The 23,700-nt window shown below is 39.8% G+C and overlaps 1 protein-coding gene across 1 annotated transcript in view; it reads left to right on the top strand.

The window, feature by feature from the left end:
- LOC126469898 (DNA helicase MCM8-like) overlaps window positions 1-23,700 on the top strand; it is a 181,330-nt gene that overhangs the window by 136,677 nt on the left and 20,953 nt on the right. The window contains exons 10-11 of the mRNA XM_050097246.1: window positions 14,045-14,257; window positions 14,357-14,490. Coding sequence (XP_049953203.1) covers window positions 14,045-14,257; window positions 14,357-14,490 — 347 coding nt within the window. The remainder of the gene's footprint in view (window positions 1-14,044; window positions 14,258-14,356; window positions 14,491-23,700) is intronic.

Raw genomic sequence — 23,700 nt, forward strand, 5'->3', positions numbered from 1 at the left:
GGTGTTGCCATGTGAAAACCTTGCCCGTCTGGCCTCCCTGTCACCGGTGTGCACCACCAACTGTTGTTCTGCATTAAAGTCCGCAGAACAGCAGCACAAGAAAGTTGACGCTTCTTGTTTCTCGTGGAGCAGGATCCTCCTGACTTTGTGCCCTGTAGCAGCGAGTTTTCACAGGCTGGCACTCAGCAGCCGCCAAAGTGACACTCCTTCATTTTTTCCTCGTCATGACTCTCCTCCAATGGAATGTTCGCGGCCTTCAATCCAACAGAAAGGATTTACGGCTACTTCTAGCATTGCAGCGTCCACTTGCGCTCTGCCATCAGGAAACAAAATTGTGTCCTCACAACCGCTGTGAGCCTTTGCATTTCCTCCCGGTCCATTTTGACCTCCTCCCCCTCCCCCCTCCCCTTCCTCCAAGGTCGACATTCCATTTCATCGGGGAGTCTAACTGCTCATACAGGATGATGTACATAGTCAACCCATCTCCCTGACTACCAGTTTTGAAGCTGTAGCAGTCTGCATATTCCTTCCTCACTTGGCCTTTTCCCTCTGTGCCATTTATATACCTCTGCCATTCGATGTCACCAGGGCAGACTTCCTCCAGCTTATTGGACAGCTACTTCACCTATTTCTGCTGCTTGATGACTTTAATGTGCACCATCCCCTTTCGGATTCTCCCAGTACTTGTCAGAGAGTGTCCTCTTGGCTGACCTCCTTAATCAACTTAACCTCTTCTGCAGGAGCATCCACATTGATTTCCGACTCTTTGCACACCTATTCCCATTTGGACCTTTCTTTCTGCACTGCCCAGCTTGCCCATTGTCTCGAATGGTCCATTCTTTCTGACATCTACTTGAGCGACCATTTTCCGTGTGCTATCCATTTGCTGGCTCCTACCCCACCTGCGTGCACAACCAAATGGCAGGTTACTAAGGCCGACGGGTAGCTTTGCTCCTCCCTGGTGACCTTCGACAAATAAGATTTCCCCAATTGTGATGACCAGGTAGAATATCTTACAAATTTTATCCTTACCACTGAAGAACATTCCATTCCTCGCCCTTTCTATTTACCGTGCCATGTCCCGATTCCTTGGTGGACTGAGGCGTGCCACGAGTTTTTAACCATAATTCTACTATAGCAAAATGCATTCATTGTAAACAGATGCGTGCACAGTGTCATCGCGTTCGTCAGGATAGCAAAAAAACTAACTGGATTTCATAATCTTAATTCTTTTAACTGTTCCACTCCCTCCTCTGTTGTGTGGACAATTTCCAATGGGTCTGTGGGACCAAGATTAATTCCCCAGTTTCTGGCCTGACAGTAGTAGACAATGTCATCGTGGATCCTATTGCTATCTCCAACACCTTGGGCCGCCATTTTTCGGAAGTTTCGAGCTCTCCCCACTATCGCCCTGCCTTCCTCCATTGGAAATGATTGGAGGAGGCTCTGGCGATACCCTTCTCTTCTCAGTATTATGAGTGCTACAATGTTGCCTTTACTATGAGGGAGCTAAATGATGCTCTCACTTCATCCTGGTCCTCTGCCCCAGGGCCAGATGCTGTTCACATTCAGATGTTGTAGCACTTTTCTCTTGCAGGCAAGCATTTTCTGCTTAATACGTACAACGGCATCTGGGCAGAGGGCACAATTCCCAGATACTGACATAAAGCCACTGTCATACCCATACCTAAGCCTGGTAAGGACAAACACTTTCTTCTAGCTACCGCCCCATCTCTCATCATCTGTGTTTGCAAGGTGATGGAATATATGATTCATGCCCGGCTGGTATGGTGGCTCGAGTCCCGCAATTTACAAACCACTGCAAGAGTAGATTTCGAGTGCGCATTCTACAGTTAAACATTTCATCACTTTGTCCACTCATGTCATTAATGGTTTCCTGCAGAAGTCCCAGGTTGTGGCCATATTTTTCGATTTGGAGGACTGGTATCCTCCGTACTCTCTCTATATGTGTGACTTCCTTGGCCGCCTGCACCGTTTCCTTGAGAAATTCTTAAAAGACCAAGGTTTTAAGGTTCTTGTGAGCTCTGCATTGTTGGACACCTTTATCCAGGAATATGGTGTGCCTCACGGTTCCGTTCTGAGTATCGTCCTCTTTGCTATTTCCATTAACCCAATAATGGCCTGTCTCACACCAGGCATCCCTGGCTCCCTTTTTGTCGACCATTTTGCCATCTATTACAGTTCTCCACTGACCTGTCTTATTGAGTGGTGTCTTCAGTGATGTCTCAATTGTCTTTACTCATGAAACATTGCCCTGGATTTCGATTTTCCACTGACAAAATCATTTGTATCAATTTTTGGCAGTGCGGTTGATTTTTCTCACTATCTTTACATCCTGGGCCTGTTGCTCTTCCGTTCTTTGAAACTACAAAATTCCTGGAGCTCATGCTCAATAAGAAACTCTCTTGGTCCTCCCCCGTGTCTTACCTGGCAGCCCACTGTACGCGGTCCCTCAATGTCCTGTGTGACCTCAGTGGTACTACTGAACCACAGACCTCCGTGTGTACCGGTCCCTTGTCTGTTCAAAAACACTCTCTGGATGCTTTGTTTATGCTTCTACACATCTTTCCCTCTTACGCTTTCTCAATACTGCCCACCGTTGTGTCATCCATTTGGCCACTGGCACCTTTTACACTAGCCCAGTTGAGATTGTGTATGCAGAAGCTGCTAAACTGCCACTGTCCTAATGCCATGACTTTCTCCTCAGCAGGTATGCATGCCGTTTGTCTGCTATGTGTGGTCACCAATCGTATTCCCCTTCCTCGATGACTCCTTTGATCACCAGTATGGGGTGCGTCCCTCTTCTCTGTTATCCCCTGGAGTTTGCTTTCGGCTCTTGCTCCGGCAGCTTAACTTCAAGCTACCTGCAACTTTCCCAGTGGGTGTGAACCCTTCACCACCTTGGCTTTGTGCGGCGGCCCGTGTTCACTTTGGGCTTCATTCACTTCCTAAGGACACTACTCCAGCCTCACTCTATCATCTTCAGTTTCACATCCTTCCCATGGAACTTCACAATAGTGCTTTTGTGTACACTGTTGGCTCGCGGACTGACCATGGTGTTGGGTGTGCCTTCGTCATTGGCGCCGGCATATTTTGGTATCGGTTTCTGGCACAGTGCTCAGTATCTACAGCAATGCTCTTCACCCTGTATCAGACTACAGAGTACATCTGGACACACAGGCTTTTCAATTGTGTCATCTGCTCAGACACTCTCAGCGCCCTTCAAATCCTCTGTGTGCTGTACATCATCCATACCTTAGTGCAACAGATCCAGGAAAACTGTCACTTGTTCACTCTTGGTGGAGCTGCTGTGCTATTTATTTGGGTTCCTGATCACATCAGTCTGACAGGAAACGATCCCACCCACCTCTGCTTAATTTTCGTTACAGTCATCATTGTCTCTTCCACTCCAGTCTGTTTCCTAATCTATTTGTTTGTTTTTCTATCTTTCCTAGTAATTCCCAGCATTAATAGGAGAGATTTAATATATCTCTGGTGTAAGTTGAAACTAATAATACACACTGATAAGGTTTCCTATTCAAACACATTTGAAGATTATTTTAGAAAACCCTGTTTAGTTTACCAAGAGCAGCCTAGACTGGTTTTCTGTTCATTTGCTTTGCTGTCTATGCATTCGTGGTTGAAGTTTTTGTGGATTTGAGGCAAACAGCTTAATCAGCAAGACAAAAGTGATTCAGGTATATTGCATTAGTGTGTGTTCCTTTTTTTCTAGTTCAAATATCTGAAAACAACTGCTAGTAATACTGAGCATAGTTTGTGATGTGGTATCTCTGTGCCTGATTTCTCTCTTAATTTCCTGCTATTGCAATGAAGTCTAATGGAAGCTGTACTTTTGGCATATTTATTCTTCATTGTACACTCGAAGGTTGAATCATTCCCTGTTTTTCTAGCACTTTTGCACAGATTCCGATGAAACCAAGTTTAAAGCTTTTTTAAAAAAAAGTATGAAATTCTTAAGTGATATTCATACTCATTTGCTGTAGTCTATAATTTTGTACACAATTTGCAAATGGTCCACTTCTAAACCAACCTGTTCCGTCCCCTGGTTAACACTAGCAGAACCGGCATTAGCAAACTACCTAGAAGGATTGGTACCAGTCATTTTGACCTGTGAAGTTTTTCTTCTTTGTTTTCAGTTTTACTTCTTAATTTACTTCAGTACAGTGTCTTTAGAAGTCAGTGGTGCATTATGCTTTTCATACAAATGCATTATGCTTAAAAATTTCTGTAGAAAATTATTTAATTAAATAAAATACATTGTAAATACAAAATCAGTTTAAACTAAACTTACAAATGCAAATGAACATATAATTATACAATAACAGTTTTATCTGTATGACTTTTACTCCACCATGTATTTAGTAAGAAAAATAAGGAAAAATGGACACACATTGCTGTGGCAATAATGAGAAAATAACATATTTCTCTCTCTCTATGAGATCTTTTCAATCAAAGCCATCATCTTTGTTCTTTTTACTCTTGTACTGAACACTTGTAGCATGTGGACTAAGTATGAATTTCTTACACTGCATACACAGATTTTTAGTTTTGTTTGAACTTTTGCTTTCTCCTATCTAACAGGTCTTTTGTACTGGTTCCTTACTTATTGCAGTGGTCCTAATGAATGTATGAACAAGTCATTTCCTTGGTTGTACATACACACAAGGGAGTTCTTCTGCAAATCTGAAAAGAAACATTCACTGGCTAACTTTTTCTAATGTTGTCTCTGTAAAGAATACAGCATTGATTCTAGCAAAGTCTAGGACGATGAAAAGCACATGCATAGGCCATGTGCAGCAGCCAAACTTGAAAAGTGTACAGATGAGACATCTTGTCCAGAATAACAACTCCAAATTTAGTGGAATTGTAGCAGCTGACACTTCCAGAGTGTTTCTTCTGTGTTTGTTCATCCATCGCAACTGGCTGGTGCAGTGTGCTCAATAGAACAATATTTTTCTTGCTCTTCATCTGCTAGGAAGCAATTATTGTGTCACAATATTTGTATAAAATAGTATCATACAGAGATCCAGCAGCAGAAGGTGGAAGTTCTCTTTGGGTTTTCTTCAGTGTGCACACCATGATTGTGTTCTCCTGCATCAGCTGCTCTGCAAGATGTTTAGCTGTGAAGAAATTGTCAAATGTTACACTTCTTCCTTTCGAAGCGTGAGGTTGCATGAGACATGTAACAACATGTTCTGCAACAGGTATGTTGGTGGGTCTTTCACTCTGTTTAACCAAGTAAGGAAATCCATTTACCATATATTTACTACTGGCTTCTACTGCAAGCCAGAACTTCAAACAAAATTTGTCTGGTTTATTACTTGTGTATTGTATGTAGGGGCACGGAGCATTGCATGGATAGAGCTGCTCATTTACAGTTATACAAGCATCTGGTTTCAGTTTGCTACAAATTAATTCCAGACTAGTGAAGCTGCTGCGAAGCCATCAATCTTGAGTCTTTCAGCAAGAGTATGTTTGTCATCAAATATTAAAGATTGCTTGACTTCTATGAACTTATTTCTTGCTGTAGTGCAAGAAAAAAATGCCGGCCACCACACATCACACTCAAAAATATCTACTCCTCAGAATCTTCTTCTGGTAAACTGTTCATGTAATTCAATAGTTCTTCAGTCAGACAAAAACACTGTCGCCATAATAATGAGGAGGAGGGCTGAACTACTGCAGAGCACAATAGCATATAGACAGAGAACAGTATGAAGTATGTCCACTCTTACACCAAATAAAGTAAACTGTAAAGAGTGAGAGGGAATGAGATCACAAAAATAAAATAAAATAAGCCAAGCGGATGGAAAAAATCCATTGTTGCATGTTTACAGAAATGAAACTTAAAAAATATCTCGCCCATCAGAATAAGCGGCTGCAGTCCTTTAAGATAAAATTAATTCATTTTTTGTAATAGACGTTTGTCATTTAGAGAAATTATTAAATACCAAGGTACATTAAAAATTAAGAAACATAAGGCCCCTAAATTAAAATGTACACTACTTATTAAATGTTAAACAACACTCACCAGTCAGATTGACAGGTACGGTCCCTCTTGTTTTAACATTCAAATTTTTTCATCTATTTGGATGGTGATAATTTTTGTGAGTGTGTTGTTGTTGTTGTTGTTGTTGTTGTGGTCTTCAGTCCTGAGACTGGTTTGATGCAGCTCTCCATGCTACTCTATCCTGTGCAAGCTGCTTCATCTCCCAGTACATACTGCAGCCTACGTCCTTCTGAACCTGCTTAGTGTATTCATCTCTTGGTCTCCCTCTATGATTTTTACCCTCCGCACTTCCCTCCAGTACTAAATTGATGATTACTCGATGCCTCAGAACCTGTCCTACCAACCGATCCCTTCTTCTTGTCAAGTTGTGCCACTAATTCCTCTTCTCCCCAATTCTATTCAGTACCTCCTCATTAGTTACGTGATCAACCCATCTAATCTTCAGCATTCTTCTGAAGCACCACATTTCAAAAGCTATTTTCTTCTTGTCTAAACTATTTATCGACCATGTTTCACTTCCATACATGAGTACACTCCATACAAATACTTTCAGAAAATACTTCCTGACACTTAAATTTATACTCGATGTTAACAAATTTCCCTTCTTCGGAAACACTTTTCTTGACATTTTATATCCTCTGCTTCGACCATCATCAATTATTTTGCTCCCTAAATAGCAAAACTCATCTACTACTTTTAAGTGTCTCATCTCCTAATCTAATTCCCTCAGCAGCACCTGATTTAATGCTACTACATTCCATTATCCTTGTTTTGATTTTGTTGATGTTCATCTTATATCCTCCTTTCAAGACACCATCCCTTCCGTTCATCTGCTCTTCCAAGTCCTTTTCTGTCTGTGACAGAATTCCAGTGTTGTCGGCAAACCTCAAAGCTATAGACTACAACCCTGCCTCACTTCCTTCCCAACCACTGCATCCCTTTCATGCCCCTTGACTCTTATGACTGCCATCTGGTTTCTGTACAAGTTGTAAATAGCCTTTCGCTCCCTGTATTTGACCCCTGCCACCTTAATAATTTGAAAGAGAGTATTTCACTCAACAATGTCAAAAGCTTTCTCTAAGTCTGCAAATGCTAGAAATGTAGGTTTGCCTTTCCTTAATCTATCTTCTAAGATAATTCGTAGGGTCAGTGTTGCCTCATGTGTTCCAAGATTTCTAGGGAATCCAAATTGATCTTCCTGGAGGTCGGCTTTTACCAGTTCTTCCATTCGTCTGTAAAGAATTCGTCTTAGTATTTTGCAGGCATGACTTCTTAAACTGATGGTTTGGTAATTTTCACACCTGTTAACACCAGCTTTTTTTGGGATTGGAATTATTATATTCTTCTTGAAGTCGGGGTATTTCGCCTGTCTCATACATCTTGTTCACGAGATGATAGAGTTTTGTCAGGGCTCTCCCAAGGTCACCAGTAGTTCTAATGGAAGGTTGTCTACTCCTGGGCCCTTGTTTCGACTTAGGTCTTTCAGTGCTCTTTCAAATTCTTCGTGCAGTATCATATCTCCCATCTCATCTTCATCGACGTCCTCTTCCATTTCAATAATATTGCCCTCAAGTACATCTCCTTTGTATAGACCTTCTATATACTCTTTCCACCTTTCTGTCTTCCCTTCTTTGCTTAGAACTGGTTTTCTGTCTGAGCTCTTGATATTCATACAAGTGGTTCTCTTTTCTCCAAAGGTCTCTTTAATTTTCCTGTAGGCAGTATCTATCTTACCCCCTAGTGATATATGCCACTACATTCTTACATCTGTCCTCTAGCCATTCCTACTTAGCCATTTTGCACTTCTTGACGATCTCATTTTTGAGACATTTGTATTCACTTTTGCCTCCATCATTTACTGCATTTTTATACTTTCTCCTCTCATCAATTGAATTCTCTTCTGTTACCCAAGTGTTTCTACTAGCCCTCATCTTTTTACCTATTTGATCCTCTGCTGCCTTCACTATTTCATCTCTCAAAATTACCAATTCTTCTTCTAATGTATTTCTTCCCCCTGCTCTTGTCAATCATTCCCTGATGCTCTCTCTGAAACTATCTACAACCCCTGGTTCTTTCAGTTTATCCAGGTCCCAGTACCTTAAATTTCCTCCTTTTTGCAGTTTCTTCAGTTCTAATCTACAGTTCATATCCAATAGTTTGTGGTCAGAGTCCACATCTGCCCCTGGAAATGTCCTACAGTTCACAAGCTGGTTTCTAAACCTCTGTCTTACAATTATATAATCAGTCTGAAACATTCCAGTGTCTCCAGACCTCATCCACGTAGACAACCTTCTTTCATGGTCCTGATTAAGTTATGCTCTATGCAAAATTATACCAGGCGGCTTCCTCTTTCATTCCTCATTCCCCATTCCATATTCACGTACTTCTTTACCTTCTCTTCCTTTTCCTACTATCGAATTCCAGTCCTGCATGACTATTCAGTTTTCATCTCCCTTCATTATCTGAATAATTTATTTATCTTAGCATACATTTCTTCAATCTCTTCATCATTTGCGGAGCTAGTTGGTGTATAAACTCGTACAACTGGGGTAGGCATGGGCTTCGTACCTATCTTGACTACAATAATGCATTCACTATGCTGTTTGTGGTACCTTACCCACGCTCCTATTTTTTTATTCATTATTAAAGCTACTCCTGCATTAGCCCTATTTGGTTTTGTATTTATAACCCTGTATTCACCTGACAAGAAGTCTTGTTCCTCCTGCCACCGATCTTCGCTAATTCCCACTATATCTAGCTTTAACCTATTCATTTTCCTTTTTAAATTTTCTAACCTGCGTGCATGATTAAGGGATCTGACATTCTATGCTCTGATCAGTAGAATGCCAGTTTTCTTTCTCCTGATAACAACATCCTTTCTGAGTAGTTCCCGCCCGGAGATCCAAATGGGGGACTATTTTACCTCCAGCATATTTTACCCAAGAGGATGCCATCATCATTTAATGATACAGTAAAGTTGCATACCCTTGGGAAAAATTATGACTGTGGTTTCCCCTTACTTTCAGCCGTTCACAGTGCCAGCACAGCAAGGCCATTTTGGTTAAGGTTACAAGGCCAGATCAGTCAATCATCCAGACTGTTGCCCCTGCAACTACTGAGAAGGCTGCTGCCCCTCTTCAGAAACCACATGTTTGTCTGGCCTCCCAACAGATACCCCTCCGTTGTGGTTGCACCTAAGGTACGGCTATCTGTATCGCTGAGGCAAGCAAGCCTCCCCACCAGCGCTACAGTCCATGGTCCATGGTTCATGGGAGGAGGAATTTTAGTAAATATGTTTTGCATTATGGAGAGGAATCTGATAGATCTTTCATCTGGCATTCCCTTCAAAATATCATTATTTTATTGTCCACCATCTGTGTTTCTAATCCATCTCTTGATTATACAAACACACACAGAAGTCTTGGAATCATGGAATGCTTGTACAAATGTATCTCAGCTGTTAGTTTGCGTGGCCTCCGCTCTGTACGGATTGTGTAGGTCTAAGGTATGATTAGAAAGTTCACTACTGAAGCCATATGCACTTTCCAATGGGCATCCCACAGGAAATGCCCCTGTAGAACAAACAACAATAAGGGTAAAGTGAGAACCCTACATAACCTATATGAATGGCTCATATACTGGAAATAGATAATAACCAATAAAGTCTTCTGCATAAACACAGATAAATCAGAACATTATGACCATTCACCTGTTAGCATTTTTGTTCCTCCTTGCCAACAAAACCAGCTAGAATTCATCAGGACATTGTGATACAACCAAGTCCAGCACTTTATATGTACATACTGATATGTAACTTAAGCTTTTGGATTCATTTGTTATGTATTAAATAATTGTGATAGTTTATTTGAAACTGGAACTACATAAAACTTTTTCTCTCTTCAATTTCTTTTTATTTTTACTTAAAATTTATAGAAAAATAAATAAAGTAATATTTTTACTGATACAGTTAATGTTATTACTCTCTGTTTTGCTCCTGATGATTAATTGTACAATAAATTCTGCTTTAACGACTATTATAAAAGAAAGCATTTTTTGGATGATATTCATGTTCACATCGTGCTTGGTGTAAGCTGCTGTTCATGGTGATTATAATAGAACTGGTAGTTGCTTTCATTTTTCTGTAAAGAAGTTGTTGTGTAATTGTTGGGAAGGCGAAATGTATTGTCGTTTGAAGATTATTTTGAAGGCAAAATACAGGACAGAGAACACACAAGGAAATTGTTTTAAGATGATTTAATAATTGATGCTACTTGCATTATTTACTTTGATTTATGAAGAAAATTATAGCTTCTTTGTAATTCAAAACCTAAGGCAACATTCATCTCCCCTGAAGAAGACAATGAAGCCATTGAATAATGAGATAAGCATTAGATTAGGAAATTATTAAGTGAACATATTATCTTTACAATCTGCACTTAAATGATATTTACGTGAATATTGAAGATACATCATTGAAAATATGAACTTGGATTATTTATTACATCATAGAAAGAGGCATTTACTACATATATATTTTTGGGACATAGCAATAAGTTCATATAGATCCCATTGATAAAAAGGAAGTGGGGACTCACTGTCATTCAATAATATTCTAAATGTGTTTGCAAGTGTTGCCATTACGAGCTTGATTCACGTGTTGTGGCACAGATGTCAGTGAATATTCATCTGTTGGGTCATGTGTTGAGGTACAGGTAACTCACAGTTTGATGATGTTTGTAAGCAGGCATCATGACTCTGTTGTTCCACTCTGGAGTTAGTGTTTCTGTGTCCTATGCCATTGGCTCAACAAAGGCAGGCACTACATATCATGAATGATGTGCTACAAAATATTTTTGTTGTCTCCAGCACTGTAATCTTCTGCCAGATATCCAAGAAATTGTCAAATATTTATTTAAAGAGTAATCAAACCTACAACAGTCATGTTTTTGTCGAGGCATGGTGGTGCAAAACCATCTTTCACCATTACATGTGTAATGAACCAGACAGAGACTTGCCTACCGAACAGTACAAAACATGCAACTAATATACTTTGTGATTCTCTTTAATATTTCATTTTTCGAAGCTAATTTTTCAATTCTTATATTGTTTCATAGTTTTACATTAGTGCTCTTCAGTTATGCTCATTTCTGTGTAATTTTTCTTTTATGTGCACTCATTATTTTGTAAACAAAATAGTTGACCAAATCAAATAATGGAAAGGGTATGTAAAACACTGTATTGTTAAAATCACATAATTCATGTAATTTTTATGTGAAGATGTCTGATATTGAAGAGTTATGTTTACTGGAAAGATGATATTAATTATAATTCTGACAGTGTAATGCAAAATAGTGGAGATGCTGAGTTGCAGATAGACACAGCAAAAAGACTGTCAAACAAAGCTTTCGGCCAGACACACCTTCATCAGAATACAGCCTCTGGCTGCCAAGATCAGACTGCAACTAGCAGAAGCAACTGTGTGGCAGGGAGTGTGGAGGGGTAGGGGATCGTAAAGTGATGCTTGTGGGAGCATAGGGACAATGTGGGGAGAGGGTAGGGCAGCTAGGTGCAGTCGGGAGGTTAGATGGAGGGCGGAGGGTGGACAGCAGAAAAGGAGAGAAGTAGTAAGATTGTGGGTGTATTGGTGGAATAGAAGGGCGGAGTGGGAACAGGGAACTGGGTGTGTGAATGAGAACGGTGACTAACAAAGATTGAGGTTAGGAGGGAATGTAGGATATATTGTAGAGAGGGTTCACATCTGCGCAAGTCAGAAAAGCTGGTGTTAGTGGGAAGGATACAGATGACACAGGCTATGAAGCCATCATTAAAATGAAGAACGTTGCATTGGGAAATGTGCTCGGCAACTGAGTGGTCCAGATGTTTGTCGGCATGTGTTCATGCAGACTGACAGATTGTTAGTTGTCTTGCCCATGTAGAACGCAGCACAGTTGTTGAGCTTAGCTTGTAGAATCATGTGCCTGGTTTCACAGGTAGCCCTGCCTTTTATGGGATAAGTGATGCTTGTGACTGGACTAAAGTAGGTGGTGGTCAGAAGATGTATGGGACAGGTCTTGCATCTAGGTGTATTGCAGGGATATGATGCAAGGAGTTGGCAACAGGGGTTGTGTAGGGATGGGCAAGGATGTTGTGTAGGTTCAGTGGGTGGCAGAACACCACTGTGGCAGGGGTGGGAAGGATATTGGGTAGGACATTCCTCATTTTATAGGGCATGGCGAGAGGTAGTTGAAACCCTGGCGGAGAATGTGATTCAGTTTCTCCAGTCCTGGGTGGTACCGAGTCATGAGGGGAATGCTCCTCTGTGGCCAGATATTGGGAGTTGGTGGGCGCCTGGAGGGATAAGGCATGGGAGATCTGTTTCTGTACAAGGTTGGGATGGGAATTACAATCTGTGAAGACCTCAGTGAGACCATTTGTGTATTTTGAGAGAGGCTGATCATCACTACAGATGCGATGGCCAGGGGTGGCTAGGCTGTATTGAAGGGATTTCTTGTAATGGAATGGATGGCAGCTGTCAAAGAGGAGGTATTGCTGGTTGATGGTAGGTGTGATATTGATAGAGGTACTGGCGTAGCCATCTCGGAGGGGGAAGGCAACATTGAGGAATATTCTGCAACTGGATAGCTCTGTTTGGACTTTTGTTTTGGATCAGTGTTTGCTCAGTTTGACACTCTTATGTGTCAGGTTTGAGAGAATTCTTGCTCAGTTTGGTGGTTAATGAGAAAATTTGTAATGGAAAAGTGAGAAAGGAAGAAACGGCAAATAAGTTATAGATGTCTAAAAATTGTATTTGTGAGAACATTATTTATAATGATGCAGGGAAGCAACATGTTCCAAGAGAATTGCTCCAGTACTTCCTGCAGCAAGTGAAAATAATGTGGCAATGTGATCAACAGTACCTCTAATTTGTCAAGATATGTGTTTGAATGTTACTGAATTATTTTCCTGTTCCAAAACTATTTAGCATTTTTCACAATCTCTTAAAATTAAAAGATTACAGTTTGTCTCATTTGTCAACAGGAACGTTTTACTTATCGGTATTCTTATAGACACCAATGATGGCAGTTAGTGAGTATGTCATAAACCTCATTGTGTCTGTGATATTCATCCCAAGCTATTAGTCCACTGCAGTCTGTCTGTAACTGTAGTTCCCCATAGATAAACAGAATGATGGCATATTTTTTCCATATAATTAGCTCATTTTATATACTTTTGTACTATGCCATTCATCCTCGATGTGGCACAGGAGCACGCAGACTCAGTCAATGGGTACTTGAAATATTCAATGTAACTGCAGTATTGGGTACCAGATGTTCAGTGTTTTGAAGAAAATGGAATTATATATGTTTTTGATAACAAGAATAACAACTATAATTTTAGTTAGGTTCTAGTTTGATTTCCTTGTTTCAAATTGTGATTAACACACAGTCCAAAGCTCAGTTATTATATAATGTAGGGAATTTTGGAATTTCTAAAGCACACACTCTGCTCTCTACTTTTATTTGTGCTTATTCAAATTGTAATGTACATGTTGCCTAATTAATTCCTTACATGCTTTCATTTTTTAAGGTATAGATTCTTAACTGTTTCTTTTTTTCTTTATATCAAATGTGAATGTGTGTAGCAAAAATAAACATAAGTAAATGTTGCTTAGTGTCTGCTATGGGATGAAAATGTTGTACGTTATGTTCTTGAAAGATCATACCTCGTTGTGTTCATGAATGATAATCAACTAGAATGATGAGCAGATCCATTGTTTTGAAACTGTTGAGTAATATTTTTTACCTTAACTAAACAAACATATAAAGTTTATAGTTTTTTTTTTTTATATTGATTGTACCTTTATCTCCAGTGTGAAGTTCTGAGGGGAGAGTTTCCTTTTTAAGAAGTCTTACAAATTTCATGTCTGTTACAACATTATTATAATTATATTGAAAAAGGCTTACAGTTAATGAGTGGATTTCTTTATTTAAGGCACTTCTTGAAGCAATGGAACAACAGAGTATCAGTATAGCTAAAGCAGGGATAGTTTGCTCTTTACCTGCAAGAACATCAATTTTAGCAGCTGCCAATCCTGTTGGTGGACATTATAACAGAGCAAAGACAGTTTCAGAAAACTTGCGTATGGGATCAGCACTTCTCTCTCGGTTCGATCTAGTGTTTATCCTAATGGACCGTCCAAATGAGGTAAAGTCATTAAGTTCAATATTCTGTAAATAACTAGATAATTTCACTACAAGTAAAACTTCGTTTTGTGCCTTCATTATTGAAACTTTGTAATTACAGCACTTGGACAGTTTACTCTCAGAGCATGTCATGGCTCTCCATTCGGGAATTAAAAACAAAGAAGTTCTGAAACCAGCAAGTGCCCCTGCCTGTTCTCAGGTGTCTGATGCTCAAGATATAGAGCGCTCTTTGAGGTAATTTTCATAATTATTTTATGTTTTCCCTGTTGTCCTCCACCAGTAGAAAGTGTCATTTCTCCGAGTTAGCTGTGTGCTTGCTAAATATCGAAAATTATTGTTCAAGATACCAGAAATTTGATATGATCAAAGAATACACAACTTTCAAAGAAGAGAGCAAAAATAATCAGAAAAATTATAAACAGAAAATGAATAAAAATTTCTGCACACAAAATATCTATAAATGCTTACCTGTTGCTTTGATGTAGGTAACAACAAAATAAGTTACAAACACTGAATTTAATGAATTATCCTTATTGTTATTAGATAGCTTAAGGATGAAAATTCTGCAGTCAAACACAAAGGCACTAAATTTACTTCAGTAGACAGTGATTTCATTAACCAGCAATTAATTTCATTTTATTTGTTTATCTTACCATGGTCCATGGCACTATGTAAGCCATAGCTACTTGGTCATGGAATGAGTCCATACGTACTGCACAAATGCAGATAAGAGAATTTATAAACGAAGGAATTTTAGGTCAGAACCCTTAAGAAGAAAGCAAAGTCCATCAAAATTCTTTTTGTGTCTTGTATTGTGTTTGTAACTCATAGTTCAACTGAAACAGTTTTTTACTATCAGCAACAGAAACATGTTGAACTTAGCTTCTTAATTGGTTCACCTACACATAGACTCCTTTTTAATTTGTTATTGAAGGATATGTCAAATGCATAAGAATTGCACACATGAATGTTGAGGTGGTGTTTCTTTTCTTCTCTCTCTCTCTCTCTCTCTCTCTCTCTCTCTCTCTCTCTCTCTCTCTCTCTCATTTTTGTTACCTACTGCATACCCTTAAATGGCACAAAATACATGTATTATACCTATTAATTTATTTATTCCTATTCAAAAATTCATCTGTGGTATAGGAGGAGTTGTCAAGGAGAAATGATTTCAGTTTATCTTTAAAACTGTTACTGCTGTCTGTCAGACATTTTATTTCATCTGGTAATTTATCGAATAGTTTTATAGCAGCATATTTTACCCCTTCCTGCGCCAAAGATAGGATAAGTAGAGGATAGTGTAAGTTTTTCTTTCTTCTGGCATTATAATCATGAATGTCAGTGTGGTTTTTAAACTTCTCCATGTTGTTGTGAACAAATTTCATTACTAAGTAAATGTACTGTGAGGCTGTTGTAAGAATTCCTAATCTTTTAAAGAGATGTGTACAAAATGTGTGACTATGAGCCCCACTTTCTTTTGAGCATTGAATACTTCTTGCCTAAGTGTTGAGTTACCCCAAAATATGACATCAGAGAGTGAAAGTATGCAAAGTATGTTAGCTTGCTAATTTCTGTATCCTCAAAATGAACAATTATTCTTATTGCAAAAGTTGCTGAACCCAGTTGCTTTAGGAGATCCAAAATATGAATTTTCCAATGAAGATTCTCACCTATATGTACACCCAAAAACTTGGTATGCTCTAACCTGGCTACTGACTTCTGCTGATGTGTTATATTTATTGAAGGAATTGTACTCCTTGCAGTAGCAAATTGGATGAACTGTGTTTTTTCGAAGTTCAGAGCAAGCCCATTCGCAGAAAACCAAGCAATAACTTTTCCAGAGACACTATTTGTATCATTTTCTATTGGAGTTTCTTTCACTGGATTAATAATGGTGCTTGTATCATCAGCAAACAGTGTCAGTTTAGCTTCTTGTTTCAGATAAGAAGGAAAGTCGTACAAATATATCAAGAACAGATGGGGACCCATGATTGAACCCTGTGGAACACCTAATGCAATTTCACCCCAGTTAGATGAAGTGGAAAACTTCCTTAAATCACTTAAACCATATAAAGCAGCTTTTTGCTTCCTGTTCTGTAGATATGACTTAACTACTCATATGCTGTTCCATTTATACCATAGAATTGTAATTTATGTAACATAATGTCATGGTTCACACAATCAAAAGCTTTGGATAAGTCACAGAAAATTCCTATTGGTGACATTTTACTATTTAAAGCCTCTTTTATGTGGGCACTGAAATTGTACATTGCTGTCTCAGTGGAACGGCACTTTTGAAATTGTGATTTTCTGAGTATCTCATTGCTGCTGAGATGGCTAACTCATATTACTTTCCTGACAATTTTTGAAAATGCTGTAAGCAAGGATACTGGATGGTAATTATTGACATCTGTGGTGTCCCCTTTCTTGTAGACAGGGTTGACAATGGCATATTTTAACCCTTCTGGGAAAGTACTTGAGTTAGTGATTCATTACAGATGTGACTCAGAACATCAGCTGTAACTGCTCCACATTATTTTAATATCTTGTTAGAAATGTCATCTACTCCAACAGAACATTTATTTTTCAAAGATTTAATGATTTGTCCTTATTTCACAAGAGGCTGGTGATGAAAATTAATCTGACTAGGATTTCCCAAAACTGACTCTTCTGTGTACTGCATGGCTTTTTCTTTTGAACTATTCTCACCAATTTTTACCTACACTTAAGAAATGGTTGTTAAATACATTAGCTACTTGTGTACTGTTGATTAAAATGGTCTCATTCTCTTTAATAGTAATACTATCTACCCCAGTGGTTACTTTTACTGTCTCTCTTCTAACACCATTCCATACTGATTTGATTTTATAGCCCGAGTTGCTAATTTCATCTCTAATATACATATTTTTTTTATTTTCTGACAACTTTTCTCAGTGTGTTACAATAATTTTTATTGTATAAAATTACTTCTGGATTTTTACTAATTCTTGCTGCCTCATACAATTTTCTTTTCCTTTCTGCAGACACTTTTAATACATGTAGTGATCCAAGGTTTCTTTGAAAACTGTTTGGTGTTACATTTATTATTGGCATTTGGCTCATTACATACATATCCCCCATTAACTTTTCTTAAACTTTCTCTGAAGTGCTGCACACCCTGCTTTGTAAGTTAATCAGTTGTGCATTATGGTCTGATCAGAATTGCTTAGAAAGTTTACTTTGAAATCGCCACAGATTAATAACTTCTTATTTTTGTCTGACAGACAACATAATAGGGAGTCAAACGTTTTTATGAATGGGTCCCAATCTCCTAATGGGGACCTGTACACTGTTGCTAAAACCAACACTACATTATATTCCTGTAGTTCACATGCACAAACTTCAAAGTGCTGATCGACACAAAATTTGTTTACTTCTACTGTTTTGCACTTATACCCTTGTTTTGTGTAAATGGCAACTTCTCCTTTATCCATGTTATAGCTGCAAGTGTAAGATGCTTAATTGTTTCCCATTTATACTGACACTTTCCATTCTTACAGTTACATGGTGTTCAGACAGACAAAGTGTATCAATCTCATTCTCGTTTTTGAGATCATCTAAACACACTAACAGTTCATCTACTTAATTTTTTATTCCCCTGGTGTTTTGATGAAGTAAATTGATACTCCTCTTTAAGGAAACTTGTTAAATATTTTCAGCCGGCCGCGGTGGTCTAGTGGTTCTAGGCGCGCAGTCCGGAACCGCGGGGCTGCTACGGTCGCAGGTTCGAATCCTGCCTCGGGCATGGATGTGTGTGATGTCCTTAGGTTAGTTAGGTTTAAGTAGTTCTAAGTTCTAGGGGACTGATGACCACAGAAGTTAAGTCCCATAGTGCTCAGAGCCATTTGAACCATTTTTTTGTTAAATATTTCTGTACAAAGTTCAGTTTTATTGCTAACATGATATTTCATAGGGAATGGTTCAACTGTAACATTATGATGAAAACCACACATCTCATATGGTTACATCTACAGCAAGTGCAATATTCTCATAGGCATTTCACATTACAATTTCAGTTACATTAGAATTACAGTTAGCTTTATGCCTATTTACTGTACATGAAGCTTCTTTTATTCTATTTTTCTTGATTATTGTCTGTCTGAACTTTGGCTTTAACCTGAAAAACCTGTCTGCCTGGTCCCATTAACTGCAGGGATCATCCTTTGTGTGACTGTGGCCCCCCTTACAGTATCTGCTAATAGTGAAGCTAACTTATCTTTCCCCTTCCTATTTAGGTGCAGGCCATTCAACTGGAGCAACACTTGTGTGAGATTTTGCTGGTGCCTGGAGCATCCTGTTCAGCTCAGTGTTAACACACCTTACAGCAATGTTTACCCAGGGCCGATCATGTCACTTAAAGACCTCCACAAGCCCCACATTTGTGTGCCCAGTTTCTGCTCCTATATTGTCCAGGTCACTCCTAATACTATATCTTAGATTCATAGCCAGGCTGTTTCCTGTTCCCCCAACTATAATTACCTGATCTCCCTTCTCAAAGTCCTTGCATAACTGACCTAAGTTTTCTGTCACCTGGCTAAGGCTAGCACTTGTTTTCACAAAACTTGTGACCTGGTACCCTTCACCTAATTTCTCCTGAAGCTGCTGGCGTACACCCCTCCCATGACTGCTACCTAGAAGCAGAATTTTTCTTTTCCTATTCTGCTTTGATCCCAATCTGTCTTTTTTTTTTTCTTTAAGCTACTATTCTGCTTCAACCTACATTAATCTACGTCTGGATGAGGCCCTTCCTCCAATACTTCAGATAGCAAGCCAAAATGATTTATTAATGGAATTTCTAAAGCTGTTTCAACAGTTTCCCTTTTATGTCCTTTGCTTGCTACCTTTTCCCAGCACTCCATCTCTTTTCCCCCTTTAGCCTACATAATTCGAAATTCGCGTTTTCTAATTCAGCCTTAAGGGCACACATTTTTGCCTCCTGTTCAGCAATTTTTCTGTCCTTCCTACATAACCTACATTGCCATGGAAGGACCTTATGATCTACCCCGCTTCCTCGCCGCTACATTCGCCCCCCAATGAAACCTTAATCTACAGTCTTCACAGAATGCCTCTTCCTTCAGATTTCCTTCCCCCCTTACAGTATCTGCTAATATCTTACGCAAAAGCAGAGAATAACTTGGCACAAGATCACTGAAGATTCATAGCCTATACTAATACGTAACTAAACACTAATGCAAACAAACTTTTAAACTTACTTTTGAAAGTTCTAATTAACTACCTAAAGTCGGTATGATAGACACGAAATAATTGAACTTCAAAATGCTAAGTCTAGTCAAAAAAATAAAGATCTGCACTCGCCCGAAATTTGTGCATAAAATGTAAAAAAAGCTAACTACTATCGGCCTTTACGAAATACTTTCTTTTCGATATAAATACACTCAGAAAAGCGAAACCGTCAATAGACAACCTAGTGAAGAAGTAAATGCAGTAGTCTAAAGTATAATATTAACTAAATTAGCTCTTATTTCATTATTAATCACTTAACTTAGCGAGAGCTTCATGGACATGGACGGGCATCTGCCAGAGATATTGCCAGATCATTTATGTAGTTTAAAAACAATCTGAGGGTAGTTTCATCAAAAGTACCCAGACACCTACTTGTGCGTATTGTATGGATTTTGTTCTCCCCTACTTTGATAGTAGCTTGAACTCTGTTGGGGCCAATTCAGTGAGCTGTCTGAATGTCTATTGGGGAATGCCAGACCATTTGTTCTCAAGAAAGGAAACAAGCAAAGGTAGTGATGTTGGACACTGGAGTCTGAAGTGAAATCTACATTCTAACTCGTCCTGAAGGTGTTCCATTGAGTTCCGCTCAGGAATACCAATCCATTTCAGGGTTGTTGTTGTCCACAAACCGTTCCTTCACAGGTGCTGCCTTACAACAGTGTGCATTGTCATGCTGATACAATCATCACTGTGAAGTGTTCCTCTGTTGTATGCAGCGCACAATGCTGTAAAATGTATTCATATATTCTGCATTTAATGTGCCATTAAGCACAATAAGTGGACCACACTTAAACATGATCAACACTTCCATGTGTAACACAACTTCCTCAGTGCTTCACTGTCGGCACTATGAATGACGGCAGGTAACATTCTCCGGGCATTCACAAACCTAATTCCATTGGATTGCCGCAGGGTATAGCATCATTCATCACATACCACTCATTTCCAGTCATCCACTGTCCAGTAGTGTCTCTCTTTGCACTACTTCAAGCATCGCTTAGCACTGACTACAGAAATGTTTATCTTCGGTGCTGCTCGACCAATGTATCCCATTCTTTTTTTAACTCCTTATGCACAGTCAATGTGCTAGCTAGATTGCCGGAACTCAAGTGTGATTCCTTGTGCTGATTTCATGTGATATTTATTTATTTTCAACCACTCTCTGCACAACTCAATGGTCCCTGTCCACCCATATGTAAGGTCTGCTTGGACTCTATTTAGTGGTAGTTGTTCCTTCAAATTTACACTAACACACAAATCGCCAACAGTCAACTTGGGCTGAAATGTCCTTGATGATTTGTTACTCAAGGGACATCCAATGACTAGTTCACATTCAGAGTCAATGAGTCCTCCTGTCTTACACATTCTCCTGCTACTGTTTCTCTACTGACAACACAATACTTCCCACCTCCTTTTATACTAGCAGGTCCCCCTCTCTCTAGTGGTCAATTCTGCATTACATTAGAGCATCCGGATACTTTACTCAGATTGTGTAATCTGTTAGTAGGCATTCCCACTTTATGTTTTGAAGTTAAGACTCCATTCATTGCAAGAGGGGTGCCATTAATGCCATAATATTTTAGCGTGCCAAGTAGACTGTTGTGGTCCACAAAATCGAAAGCTGTGGCAAGGCCACAGACTATACTGTAAATGCTGCTAATGTTGATCAGAATTTATGATTTTCTTTAAATTATCATTCTTTTGATAATTAATTGGAATGTGGGAAATACAATTTGGAATCTTCTATTCTTCTTATTTCATAATACAGTAAAAATTAAGAGCACATCTGTAATTATTGATATGTACTAGTTGATACAGCACCGATTGACTTCAGCATAAGAGGCTGGTAAAATTGATCATCTCTGAAATAACAAAGGAACCAGCTTTAGAAGTTTGTGACAGAAAAGTCAGTCTGTATTTTACATTTTTAAAAAAAGATGATGGAACAAATACAAAACAAAGTTAACCTAGGAACCTTTATTAACATATTCTAATTATTAATAGGTAGGAAAAGGAAGATTGCTGCATACCTTAAAGAAGACATGACAAGCTGCAGATAGGCACAATTAAAAGACACTCACTCAAAGCATTTGGCCATGGCCTTAGGTCACTAAATCTCTCTCCCTCACACACACACACACACACACACACACACACACACACACACGCACACACACACACACAAGTAAGCACACCTCACGCAAACACGGCCACCAACTCCACCATCTCAGGCTGGAATAGAACTATCATATGGGAGGTCAAGCAGCAATCTAGAGGTGGCAGAGAAGGGGAAGGGATAGTAGTGTACAGGTGGGGAGAGAGATGAACAACCTCTGCTGTAGTCTGCAGGGACTAGACTGCCAACAGCCACAGTGTCTGGAGGTTGTGGGGCAGGGAGGTGTGGACAAAAGGATCAAAAAAGGAGAGAAGCGGGGAAAGACAGGTGGATGCTTTGGCAGAGGGCTGCAAATAAATGAATAAATGGGGCGGGAGGTGGGAATGCGGGGGAGATGAAAGGTCAGAGGGGGTGAAAATGTTTGGTGGAGGGTGTGGGGACAGTATTTTACTGTAAGTTGAGACTGGGATAATTGCAGGAGCAGAGAACGTGTTGTAAGGATAACTCCCATCTGTGCCGTTCAGAAAAGCTAGTGGGGGAGGGAAGGATCCAGATGGCTCAGGTAGTGAGGTGTGTTATGTTCAGCTGCCAGTTTTGCTATAGAGTGTTCTATTTTGCCCTTGGCCACAGTTTGTCAGTAGCCATTCATTCAGGTGAGCAGCTGTTTGGTAGTCATATCAATATAAAAAGCTGCGCAATGATTGCTGCAAAGCTGGTAAATTACATAGCTGCTTTCATAGGTGGCCTGGCCCCTGACAAAGTAGGATAAACCTGTGACAAGATCGAAATATGAAGTGCTGGGTGGGTTGATTGGGCAGGTTTTGCACCTGGTTCTTCTACAGGTATATGATCCTTGTGGCAAGGGTTTGGGATTGGAAGTGACATAATGATGAACTAGAGTGTTTTGGAGGTGGGGTGGGTGACGGAATACCAATTTCGGTGGGTAGGAAATATCTTGGGTAGGATGTCCCTCATTTCAGGGCATGATGATACTTAATCAAAGCCTTGGCGAAGGATGTGGTTCAGTTGTTCCACTCCGTGATGGTACTGGGTGACGAAGGGGACACTCCCTTGTGGCTGGTTCTTGGGGGTGGTGGGAGAATTGTGGGTGTGAGGGAAATGGCACAGGAAATCTGTTTACGCACTAGGTCTGGGGATTTGTGACTGTCTGTGAAGGCCTTAATGAGACCCTCAGCATACTGAGCAAAGGAGTTTTGTCACTGCATATATGCCATCCCCGGGTGATCAGGCTATATGGGAGGGAGCTGTCAGAATGCAGGTACTGTTGGTGGTTGGCAGGTTTAATGTGGACAGAGGTGCAGACAGAGCCTCAGAGAGGGGGAGGTCAACATAAAAGAAGGTGGCGTGCTGGGTAGAGGAGCATATGAAGCTGATGGGAAAAGGTGTTGAGGTTGTGAAGAAATGAAAATAGGGTGTCGTGGCCCTGAGTTCAGATCACGAAGATACCATCAGTGAATCCGAACCAGACTACATGTTTGGTGTTTTGAGAGGCTACAAGGGTCTCCCATTGATGGCCCATAAAAAAGGTTGGCATAGTAGTGTACTATGGGGATGCCCATGGTTTTGCTGCAGATTTGTTTATATACCTTCCCTTCAAATGGGTAGTAGTTGTGGGTTAGGATAAAGTTAGTAAGGTGTTTGAGGAATGAGGTCATGGGTTTGGAGTCTGAAGGATGTTGGGAGGAAAGGTAGTGTTCAGTGGCAGTAAGACAAAGGGCATGAGGGTTGTTGGTGTATAGGGAGGTGGCATCAACAGGGACAAGTAGGGATCCAGGAGGTAAAGGGGTGGTCATGGTGGAGGGTCAGTGAAGGAAGTGGTTGGTGTCTTTGATGTGGGAATCTAGATTGTTAGCAATAGGTTGGAGGTGTTTGTTGATGAGGGCCAAAATTATTTCAATGGGGGCACAATAACCAGCCATAATGGGGCTTCCAGAATTGTTGGGTTTGTGGATTGGGAGGGGGGGGGGGGGGTGCAGGGTGTCATAGGGGTGAGGAGGGAAATGGATTCAGGAGAGATGTTCTGGGAA

The sequence above is a fragment of the Schistocerca serialis genome, chromosome 1 (genome assembly GCF_023864345.2).
Source record: "Schistocerca serialis cubense isolate TAMUIC-IGC-003099 chromosome 1, iqSchSeri2.2, whole genome shotgun sequence".
NCBI lineage: Eukaryota > Metazoa > Arthropoda > Insecta > Orthoptera > Acrididae > Schistocerca > Schistocerca serialis.